This window comes from Eleginops maclovinus, chromosome 4 (genome assembly GCF_036324505.1).
Source record: "Eleginops maclovinus isolate JMC-PN-2008 ecotype Puerto Natales chromosome 4, JC_Emac_rtc_rv5, whole genome shotgun sequence".
NCBI classification, from domain to species: domain Eukaryota; kingdom Metazoa; phylum Chordata; class Actinopteri; order Perciformes; family Eleginopidae; genus Eleginops; species Eleginops maclovinus.
In genome coordinates, this window is record NC_086352.1 from 14,178,775 (window position 1) to 14,191,389 (window position 12,615).

At 40.9% G+C, this 12,615-nt stretch overlaps 1 protein-coding gene across 1 annotated transcript in view; it reads left to right on the forward strand.

The window, feature by feature from the left end:
* LOC134862870 (CUB and sushi domain-containing protein 1-like) overlaps positions 1-12,615 on the forward strand; it is a 343,579-nt gene that overhangs the window by 311,796 nt on the left and 19,168 nt on the right. The window contains exons 56-61 of the mRNA XM_063880971.1: positions 1,006-1,179; positions 3,075-3,248; positions 3,566-3,739; positions 5,397-5,585; positions 7,342-7,518; positions 9,620-9,805. Coding sequence (XP_063737041.1) covers positions 1,006-1,179; positions 3,075-3,248; positions 3,566-3,739; positions 5,397-5,585; positions 7,342-7,518; positions 9,620-9,805 — 1,074 coding nt within the window. The remainder of the gene's footprint in view (positions 1-1,005; positions 1,180-3,074; positions 3,249-3,565; positions 3,740-5,396; positions 5,586-7,341; positions 7,519-9,619; positions 9,806-12,615) is intronic.

Below are 12,615 nucleotides of genomic sequence, written 5' to 3' on the forward strand. Positions count from 1 at the left end.
CACACACATATACCATTGACACACCTGCTTGAGAGGGAACACATGCGCGATCAAAACAATAAAACTGCAATGCAGTTGTTTCCAGAGACAGTTTTGATCGAGTCACCAAAACAGTTGCCCACCGTTTTAAAAGCAAACTTTAGGAAACATCAGACGAATGTTTGCTTTTTAATGAATGACAAACATGAGTTTGAGCAAAAGCATGGAAGTGTATTAAAATGGCCACCAATGGTCTCGGGTTGATTGTACGAAAGGGAGGGCTGAGACAGAGTTACTTTCTGTCCGTGTCTTTTTTTAAGTGAGTTACCGGGGGTATCTTTACTGCACATTGTCTTGGGACTGTAATAACTATTTTAATCAAAATGCTATTTCTGGGCAATAGTGGAAGATTGGCTTCTCAAATAAAGTGTTACTGTGGAATGTGCCTCTGATGCTTTTTTCATAAAGGGAAGGGGAAAGAGCGCATTGTGACTTTGAAAACTTTCCAATAAGCACCAGAATTTCTTAGCATTGCATAATATATTACGTGCCAATGAAAGGGTGAAATGGGTACACTCGAAAAGTTGAAAACTGGATTAGCCCATCTTAAATTAGACCAATGATTTTTTAAAGTTCATTTTGCTACATTTTAAATTAATTTCATTTAATTTCATGATCTAGTATTTGAGTTGACCTACCTAACACTGCTGCAGGGCTGAGGGATTTGGCAATGTAACAGAATCGTCTTTACTTTAAGTTGGCCAGTGGTTTGAAAACTCAGGATACTAAGGAAGAAAAGGTTTTAAATCTAATGACCTGAGTCTAATTCAGCTAGGTATTGTTCCACAAACTCAATTTTCAGTGCTCTAATCCAGGATGGTTTATGGTGTCATCTTACTTACAGTAACATCTTCCGATTCATTACAGATTTTTGAACTAAACCGTGCCGCATAATGTGATGTCATATCTCATTTCCATTGTCTTTTTGCAACGACATGATCGAATCATATTTATTGCATTCTTTAGTCATCTCTTGCGGAGAGCTTCCCACTCCACCCTTTGGGACCAAACTGGGGACGTTGACTACATTTGGAGCTACTGCAATCTTCATGTGTAACCATGGTTACACGCTGGTGGGGTCACATGTCAGAGAGTGTGGTGCTAACGGGCTGTGGAACGGTGCAGAGACCAGGTGTCTAGGTAAGGTCCATTAAATGTGATGGCATGTTAATCGTGTTGTGTCTGTCCTGAAAAAATAACAATCTCATTGAAAAAGGAAGTCAATTAGAGAGAGAGAGAGAGAGAGAGAGGGGTAGGTAGGCCTGCTTTGTCGCATGAAGAAGCCCCCAATTTTTGGTTTCTCCAATTCATGACACGTTTTTTTTTTATTATGACTTTTTTAAATACGTTGTGCAGAGAAGGGAGGCTGGCGTTGGTCACGGTTTGGAATGAGAGAAAACGGGACAGAGTAACACGGCGAATATCGCTCATTTTTTTTTTTTTTTTGGAAGACCTTAGTTAAGGCGGCAGGTGTGCGTTGCTTAGGCGGCCGCCTAAACTGTTAAGTGCTGCAGGAAACCCTGCTTTAATAATTTATGGGATTGCTACAGGTGTCTAGGTAAGGGCTATGGAAATTAGACCAGCAGAAAGGAAGACAAACTATGCACATGCCTCAGTAACTCAAATGATCTAGTACTGAGGCATTTTATTACTTAATACATTAAGGGCTTGATATAGACCTTCAGTATGCACTGACCACAGATGATTAATCCTGATTTTTACATACACACTCAGGATCAGGATTCAGCCTTGAGGTTACGCCTGAATAATAAGTCTCATGCGGGATGCACATTTTATGTGATTAACGTATAAATCAAGTCCACTGTCACATTCAAATCTGAGATTCTGATGCTAGCAGGGAAGCAAAATACACCTTAAAGTTTATGAAAGGACGAGTTCAAAATTGACTTAATCATAAGTTAATCACCTCTGCAAATGTGAGTCAAGTGGCCAAATGCCATTTTTGTACCACAGACTGTTTATGCACTGCTATTGGATTGACTCAATAGGCCTCATGCTGACACAATAAACTAATAGATGTTGTTGAATTAAAAGTTCATAAGGTCAAATATTATCACAATGAAAAACTTCCAGTCCCACAATCCTGTAATGGAATTCTGTTTTAATTGATTGAAGAAAACGTCTCTTTAAAATAAGCAAAAACAAACTCATTTGGGAAAGTGCAGCCTTTTCCACACATCCCTCTTTGTATTCAGGAGGCACTAATATTGATGACAAAACAAATCACTATTTGCTCCAGAACAACCCTTAAAATAATGACTCGTCTACTGTATATAGTATTGGTTTGATAAAACCAGACTTCTGGGATAATGATTCTCCTTGCGTTTGGTCCTATACAAAAGTAGTAGAAATATTTGCATTACATCAACATTAGTCTCCAAGAGCTTTGCTAAATATTGAATTTCATAGATGTTTTACCAGCATTCATTATAATCTGAGAAATGTGGTACGTGCAAAACAATTGGGAAATAAAAGCACTATTAAAAGCTAAACACATCAGAAAGTACTGGGGCCACAGTCCGGACTTCATGCCGCACAAAAACATGAAGCGGAATACGGGTGATTGATCTCCTAATAGTTTAAATGGTTGTGAACAGAATTCAATGATTCCCACACCTAGGCCAATGTTCCCAAGTGTTTCAGAAATCATGAAAGGATGTGGTACTTCAAGGCCTCTTAGGAGAACGCAGTTAAATTGTGTTAATTTGCCAATTTGAAAATGCCTTTAGGGCAGTCACAGAGCAGGGCTGCCTTTCCACATTGATTTTATAAATGCACGGATGATGTCAGCCTCTCGACGTAGAGCGGATTGATGTCTAGTTTAAGTACAGACAGCTCCTAACCATTGTTTGACAGTCTAACTGTTGCAATAATTACTTGGAATGGGCGTTTTATGGTCGTAACTATGGGAACATTGATCCAGCACTGATGACTTTAAAGTCAAAGATAGGGAAAGTGACTTAAAGTTGTTTCTCATTATACTGCATTAATCCCTATCAAATCCTCTCCTACAGCTGGTCACTGTGACTCTCCAGATCCTATCGTCAATGGACACATTAGTGGAGATGGCTCTAGTTACCGTGACACTGTGGTGTACCAGTGCATGTTGGGATATCGTCTTATCGGCACATCGGTCAGGATCTGTAAGCAAGACCATCAGTGGTCTGGAACAACTCCCGTCTGCGTCCGTAAGTACTTTGTGATTCGTGAACCATTGTAGTTCCTCTGTATTGTATGATGAGGCATTGCTCTTTCAGTTAATGTGAAGAGCTGAAATGCTTTTCTTATATAAAGTAAATCCATTACACACACTAGTCTCAAAAGAAACCACATCATCTTTGAAGCCTTTCTGGGGTTTAAATTGTTCCTTGAATGAAAGCCTCTGCAGCATCTATGTGTTCGAAAAAATACATCAAAATACATCAAGTGGAATATAACACAATGCTGCACATAACACTTTTTCCACACCTCAAATTTCTCATCATACTTTTCTCTGCTCCCACAGCCATCACTTGTGGTCACCCCGGCAACCCAGGCAACGGGCGAACCAATGGCAGCGAGTTCAACCTCAATGATGTTGTAAACTTCACCTGCAACAGAGGTTACGTCCTGAGTGGAAATGCACGTGCACAGTGCAGACTCAACGGACAGTGGAGCAGCCCCCTGCCCGTCTGCAAAGGTCACACACACAAATATTAACAGAGCTACAGACGGATGTTCATCCGTGCAAATACTCTAGTGCAACACGCTCTCTTCAGTTTATAGAACACACAACATGTAGTATTTTATGTTCAGTTTAACATATGGTAAATGTGTAGTCCTTAAAAAATGATTAAGTTTATTTATTTTGATTTAGATAACATTATACTGACATTTCCAACACCTTGGATGCTATCAGTTGAATAGTAAAATGTCATCATAAAAGCAGAAACCCATGCCTTTGAAATGGTCAGCATGTATTCAGTATTTGTCGGCACGATCTGCTCCTAACTCCAGTATGTCAACTGGAAAATCGTTGGCCGAATCTTCTGCCAGCTGACTGTAAAATTGAGAACTGAATAATTGTAGCGTATAAACACACTTAACATCGTGCTGTATCAAGCCCAAATCTGTGTGGTGTGTCTCTGAATTGACTAACGCATTCATACATGCGCACAGACACAGCTGGGGTCATGTCCAGAGACACGTTCCTCTCTGTTAACCATGCATGGTCGTTACACTACGAGCCTCTGAAGATCTCCAGGAGTGTAACGGTTATGATATACTAAAACACACACGCAGAGCCATGAGAGCAGATCGATTCACCATAGTCGTTCACAGGGGTTTTCTATGAGGGGTTTCATGCTCCGCCTGCTCGCTTTCTCCCTCTCCCTCACTTTTTCTGTCCTATCCCTCTCTCCTGCTCTCTCTCCCTCCCAGCAGCAGCTGTCAATTATAAGAGTGAAACTTTCTTTGTTCCCTTGGGGTGCCAGACACACACACACCCTTATCCATGTCCCCCATGGACCTGAATTTGAGTGAATGTCAGTCTCCCCGGTGACATGTGAAAAATAAAACCTCACTCTTATTGGACTGGCATCCACCCAGAGAGCAGAGTAGACGGGACCAGAGGAGAGAAAAGAACAAAGAACTCCAGAAAACAGCGGGACACGAGAAAAGAGCTGTTTTTTAGATCAGTCCAGAACTGAGTAACATAGATAATCTAAATTTGTAACACTGTGAATTGGAGTTAAGTACCCTAAAAGTACCCAACTGTGTCCTGTTTTCTAAAGTTTTGCTCCATCTTATTCAGTCATTTGATTTAGCTGTGCCCAAAATCACTCCAAAACCACTTTAAAATGCAATATATGTACTGTCCACAGATCCATGTAAAGACAATTATGTAATGTATGCACTTCATTGTCTCCACAATGGTACAGTAGCATCCATGGCACATGCACAAGTTCCCGCTAACAATCCCATTATGAACATTGTTGCACTTTGGGAATGAAAAAATGACATTCATTATCTGTCAAGGATGACGCAAAGTAATGATTATTATTGTGTGTCCATATTGTTAGTCTAATGGTCACTTTAAACTAAACTGTTGACTCCCTATCATACAGGGAGTAGTTATTTCATCCACAGACCATGTTATCTACACTCTAATGTTATAAACATATTTTATATTAAGAAATTTGTTTTGGGTGTTCGATTTTTCTACTCTCTACTCTGCATTTGATGACTAGTTTTCTTAGTAAAATCTAGAACCATCAATATGAATAAACGTTGACTGAAGACCACTTAAGGAATTAGATTTATCAGGTTTTAACAGTGTGGCTTGCTCTCTTCTGCAGTGGTCAACTGTTCCGACCCCGGCCACGTGGAGAATGGTGTGCGCCAGTCTGGCCTACGTTACCCAGAAGTCTTCAGCTACGGCGTATCCGTGACAATCCACTGTAAACGAGGCTTCTACCTCCTGGGCTCGGCGCTCCTCACATGCCAGCATGACGGACGGTGGGACAGACCAATCCCTCGCTGCCTAGGTATGGATGGAATGATTATCTTTTCTTGACTTGATATAAACTGTGTCAATGCATGTTAAGGACACAAATGGGGGACTCACAGGCCTGTAATGAAATGGTTTGTACTATTGGAAAACAGGTTACAACTTTTTGGAACCCTGCAAAAAACAATGTCCTCAAAACTTTGGCATGGTGAACACAGGTAGACATAGGCAGGTGGTTTTCTATTTATGTTGTCTTTATATTTGTCAGAGAGAGCCATTTTAGGAGTGAAATGGCTTGGAGAGCCACTGGCAGGAGGATGAGGAGCGAATGAAAAATTGAGAGAATAAGACAGGGTTCAAGGGAGAAAATGGGAGGGAAGTAATCATAAAAAGAGGGCAAGAGTATGAAAGAAAGCGGCTTAAAGGTCTGAGCATTTGTGTGTGTGTGTGTGTGTGTGTGTGTGTGTGTGTGTGTGTGTGTGTGTGTGTGTGTGTGTGTGTGTGTGTGTGTGTGTGTGTGTGTGTGTGTGTGTGTGTGTGTGTGGTGTGTGTGTGTGTGTGTGTGTGTGTGTGTGTGAACAGAAAAAAAAGGTAAGCATGTGTCTCTTCGGGCAATAGGCATTCTTGTGAGAGCGCTACAATGGCCGATGGAAACATAGAGATTAAACTAGAGAGCGATGGAGAGAAGGAGGCTGATTCAGAGATGGAGAAGCACAGAGAGGAGCACAGCAGTGAGGAAGCAAAGATGAGGAAGCCCACAGATAGGGAGAGAGTGGCAGACACTGGCGTGCTGTCTGCATCGAGCATTACGTTTGAGAAACAAGGTATTATCGGGAAATTGGGGGATGAGGGCTGATTAAGAGGCAAGGAATACAATTTGGGGGTAAGGGGAGATACCGCAGGACCAGTCATTTGACAGAAATAACCAAATCCAGAGCAGTTTCGTATCTGTGTCCCCAAGTAAGATGTGCTCTATATGTCGATTTTCCCCAAATTGAAGGAAGAAATAGCAGATTAGCTCACTGATGTTCGCTGCTTTGACACTGAAATGATTTTTACTTTATTTCTGCAAAGAGAAAAGGGAGAGACCCTGTATGTTTTGTTGGCTAAAGTGAATTTAGTTTGAGATAAGTTATTGGTTCTCTCTCAGGCAGTTAAATTAAACTCAATAAAGATAAGCTTAAGTGGCATGACTATATTCTTCTGTAGGGCCAAGGAAAGGAGTATGGGTACTGCTTAATAATGTGTGTATGTACAGCGTTATGCACCCTACCCATTTGGTACGTCATTTTTATGCCTTCTCAAAGTTTACAATATAACCATCGTCGGTTTGATTCCAGCCTGGGGGCCTTTTTTGCATGTCAAGTGTTCCCACTGTACCCCCCCTCCCCCATTCGATGAACTGCAGTTTTTGGCACTTCCGTATGTGTTTCACTGCTCAACCCCGGAGGTTGCCCCTTGTGTAAAACACAAACACAATGTTATTGTTGTTGTAGTTTTTTTGCTTTTTGCTTAGTGTGTACTTTGACAAACACACACACACACACACACATACACACACACACACACACACACACACACACACACACACACACACACACACACACACATAGACAACACAGACACAGTGTAATTCCACCCCGTCCCTCGCTGTCACCCTCTCCCTCTGGCTGTCTCCTGCCAAGACACAGCTGCACCACCTAATGCAGTGGTATCTGGAATCTATACTTGGACACAGTCTCACACATACACACACACTAACACTCTCTTTCAATCTCTCACTGTCTCTGAAGCTATTTCCTGTGGCGACCCGGGTGTACCCCCTAATGCGGTAGTATCTGGGACTCACAGTTGGACGTACGGTTCGGTGCTGCAGTACTCCTGTCTGCCTGGAGGGGTGCTGGTGGGCAATGCTTCTCGTCACTGTCAGGAGGACGGAGCCTGGAGTGGAGCGCCGTCGTACTGCACTGGTAAAGGCACAGTGGTTGATTAAGGAGCATCCAGAGTTTTAGCTGGTAGAAAAGCAGAGCACAAGTATGTTACCTAGTCATGATGACTACTCCTACAGGCTGTTATAAAATGTGTGTGTGTGGAGGCATGTTGGCTGTGATCTTAAATCTAAAGTGATAGTCCAGCAGACACACCATTTGAAACCAACAGCATTGATATTAAGTAGTTTAGTTTGTGAAAAAACCAAATGCCAATATAGGAATATATCTCCATCCTACAAGAAAATTGCCAGAGTGAACTCAACAGTTGATGCACATTTATGGTATAAGTACAAATACAAACTACGTAAAATCACGTCAGCGGGAAAGAAAAGTGGTTCAGCTGCCTGAAAATAGATTCATCCCATTTAGTTCAACAAGAATGAGGCACATCACACAGGCTGGTCTGGATAAAGATGTTTTCAGCTTGTTGTTCCTCCAGCAACAATAGCAGGTACCAACTGGAACAGGCAGGTAAAATATGATTGACAGTCAGGGTCCCTGAGTGTCTCAGATTTCCATGTGCATTTCAGCACAAACTTCAACTGGATTTGCCTTTGATGTTACATCAGTGGGTATGAGGTACTGCATTTATATGATAGCAGCGGCAGACTGTCAACGAGGCTACTACATACTCTAGCCAAAGGCCATTCTTTATGTATATAAAAAATGCCTACCACTCTAGTTAACTACAATGTAATTTGGCTTTGTTAAAACATGTCTTGTTTAGTAACACGTGTTTTGTTATATGGGGAGCGACTAAACCTGACTTAACTTAAATATTCAGCAGACTTGCCTGCAGACCCCAATATCCCTGAAACTGCTCATTCTGCAAACAAACAAATTAATATTTAAGAGCCAAAACAAAATCCAAATAAGTAAGCAATGCGCTGGCAATTTATTCAATGCAATAATTTGATCTGTTTGATCTGTTATGGTGACATTTGGTAACAGATTTGATGGGAAAACGGGCATGAATCCAACTCCATGCCACACTCTTTCCACCCCAATAAATATTTCCCCTGGATCTGCCACTGTTGGCCCAGCGAGCATGTGTTACAAGACAAGACCCAAATTCTAGACATTAATAAAATAACATACCAGAAGAAACGTTATCTTTTAAAATCCATTCAACCATTCACTGACAAACTGTAGCAAGTTGTTTATATCTTTGATTATAATTACTTACAGTGCTCTGAAAACGAGGCTCTCTACGAACATGCTGCCCTTCTTTGCACATTGCTCCACAAAACCATTTCTGTCCCACTTACATAAGACATACTGTAGGGAGAAAGCATTTCAGCTCTTTTCAACAGCGTAACTCCAGTCATTTCCCTGCTGGTGTGTGTGACAGAACTCACCATTTGGTCATTTTGCTTATGCTAGAGATCTTGAGAAAGCAGCATGTGTGGTTATTATCACTTCATTTGAAAATACAGAGAACAAACATGTATAACTGGTGTAGACTGAGCAACCTACTGTACTGAAAGTAAGCAGGCTTCAGCTGCATGTGAAACAAACAGGCAGGGGAATGGGGTGGATGAGTCCTGGTTTCCTTCCCAGGCTGTAAGTGCTGCTCTGCAGTCGGCTTACATACATCCCACAACACAGAAACACTACAACTGATCATTTCCAAACTCAGCATCAACTGTCTCAATAGCTGAAATGCAATAAGCTTACTCTGCTCGCCTCAAAACTGAACGCTCAGCAGGGCAGAATCCATTCTGCGGCTGAGGACCTCATTGAGATGCAAGACGCTGCATTTGGAGCTGTACCCTGTAAAACTCTCAAATCCCTACCGGTGGAATTTAAGCTGCTAAAATTGTGACACGCTCAGTGCTTTTAATGCAAGAACAATTTGGTATAGCCTAAATGCAAAGTGCAGTTCTACAAACTTTGCGTGTGTGTGTGTGTGTATGTGCATTTACTGTGTGTGTGTGTGTGTGTGTGTGTGTGTGTGTGTGTGTGTGTGTGTGTGTGTGTGTGTGTGTGTGTGTGTGTGTGTGTGTGTGTGCGCGCGCGGGCGCCACTTCACGTATAAGACTGAGTAACTTTATGTACTTAATGTCTCTCACTGCTATAGGTGTAAGTCCTGGAATATGTGGCGACCCAGGGATGCCTCCCCACGGCGCCCGTCTAGGAGGCGAGGAATTTAAAACCAAGAGCCTGCTGCGTTTCAGCTGCGAGGCGGGATATGGTCTGATTGGCTCAGCCGAGAGGACCTGCCTACACAACGGGACCTGGAGCGGCACACAGCCTGTCTGCCAAGGTGGGAAGCGTGGCAACGTGATGTACAGTATGTGGCTACAATAATGGAGACTCTGCAAAAGATAGAATAAAAGTCACTTACAGTAACACCCATAATGCAACTCACACATAGAATTTAAAAAATCACTTTTATTCTCCAGTAATAACTTTTGATAATCCATCATAGCACTTTCTGTAGTATTGAATATTCAAGCATTGAAATTCATTCTAAATAAATATTTACATTATGGGATTTATTGCATGATTTTCCATTTATGTACATCCTTTATTAGCCGTGTTTAATATTTAAAATCTGCTCCATGCTTCATTCAAGGGACTTGATTTGGCAACATTTCATATGTATGTATCATATACTAAGATACCAACTAATCCCTGTCTCATTTGACGTTACCTTTGGGTCCAAACCCAGATTCTATAAAACATTGCTCTATAAAAATAAACATTGCTGTAAAATTAAGCAGAGCATATTTTGTATGAACCCAGAGTGCATTTGTGGCATACGGACTTAATTATGCAGCATTTTATGGGAAAATAAATCAGCACAGCTAAGTTAAACAGCCTAATCTTTTCTTCGAGAATCAGAGTACTTGGCATGCTGGTGACAGTAAGTAAATAATCCATTATCAAACATAGCTTAAAGTACATTACACATACTGTACGCCGTAGATTGTACCCGATGTATGATGAGCAAAGATTACGCATTGCTCATACATGCATGCATTCAGATGGAGGACATTCATAAAGAGAAGTAGAAATATATAGACTTTAATCTGTCCTCATTTTTTATGAATGTGACACACACTTTTAAAATTAAGTGGTGATCTACTATGTTAAATTTGCCATTGTCTTTCAAAGGGAAAAGTCCACTTAACGTAGGAGGTTTATAGGACTAGCAGTTTGTGGAGTGTCAGCATGTTTAAATCTCTGTGGCCCATAAGACGGATTGAAGTGTGTCACTCCTCACTGACTGAGCTGGATCTTCCACAGTGCTGTGATAATAAAGTGCGTCCTATACAACAGCAGTTTTTAAAGACACTCTTTAAACCCGTGGGAGTTTAGGGGGAAATTAAAGTGGGTCCCCATAGTGATGTAGAGACACTGGAATACTAAGCTGCTGCCTGTGTTACCTTCCCCCAACTATGTGAGGGTGGCTGAGGAAAGCACTGCTGTAATGCTACTTCACTGCCCTCTCATGCAGATATCAGATTCTGTTAGATAAACAGGCAGTTCTTGCAGTAATTTAAGTAGGTAGGGGGAGGAAGAGTGAGTCATATGTTTCAGTGTGCTGTAGGTGACCTAAACACCAGCAGGTTACTAAATATAGAGTACTGTGAAGCATAAAGACCGCACTGACTTAGATGATCAACAGTCACTGAATTCACATTAACAAATGCTATCTTCTGTTTAAACCGTTTAGGGGAACTAACAGTTATTTCCATTTTCAAGATTAAACATTTAGTCCATAACATTTCTGAAAATTATTATCTTAAATGTCTTGTAATGTCAGTATAAAACGCAGTGATATGCCTTTTGGTGTAATACAAATCAGTTGAGCAGGAAATCTTAATTTTTGAGAGGCTGAAAAAAGGCATTTTCTGCCAACAGTTGACCTGTGGATGTAAGTATGGTTGTAGTTTTAAACTTGTTGTACCTAAATACCATATATTATTTTTCTTTTAATTACCTGCTTCATAAAAAAAGTGTTGCTAGTCTGAGGCACAATGTTACTCTTTTAAGGCTGTCTGAATGTGAATAGAAAACCATAATGTGATTTTCCTTCCTGCCAGTAATCAATATCTTTAGATTGTATCTCTCTTTGTTGTTTTTGTTGTTAGCAGGACTCTTAACTAATTTGAGATGAGTGTCCAACTTGGTTTTTCTATTTCAAGTCTTGGTTTGCCTACATGTATTCAATAACCAACCAAAAGAATGTAGCCCTCTGGCCTTACCTTAGAGGTGTGTTTCCCTCCTGTGTGTGTGCCAGGGTTTTGTTTGTGCACCTAATTATTTATGTCTGCCTACAGCTGTTTTTCATTAAGCTAATAGTGGTTAAAAGCTGATTGAGAAAGGATGAGATATCCATCACTGAGACACAAACACCGAGAAATCCATACACACACACACGTATACAGACCGTTACTCACAGTATGGATACTGATTACACTGCCATAGATGTACATTATGTGCACCACCTACACACTCCGTGGCACACACACTTAGGACAGAGCTTTAAACAGCTCTAACTAATGAATCCCGTCATTAGGTGTTTGATTGTTAAGGGCTGTCAGTCGTCATGAAGTTGTTAGTGAAATGTGCTTTGGATGGTTGCTTAGTCCTGTCTCTGCTGTTATTGTGCTGTGCCAGCAAACTAAAGATCGATGCATCACTATTCACATCACTATATATTGGACAAGAGAGTCCATAGCCATGTGCATTCTTGTGTCCTTCAAGACGAGAGGTTCCCCAGCATTTGGCACAGACACAAACTAAAGATTATGGCAACACTTCCCCACAAAAAAACTACCATTATACCTAAATGTATACATAACATTCTACTATATTTAGTGGGAGTGACCCCCACAAAAATACTGTTCTTAAATTAAAGTAGCACATTTTGGTTTGAAAAGCATTAATCAAAAATATTTACATGAATTAAATGTTCACTACATGTCCTTCCAACAGACCGTTCACTGTAAAGAATATCTAAAAATATGAGGTTACCATATATCCGTTGTCTCTGCAATTATTAAGCGGCCTACTGACGTAGAAAGACCATTTATGTTGGCTTCTGTTAGGCCAGCAATCAATATA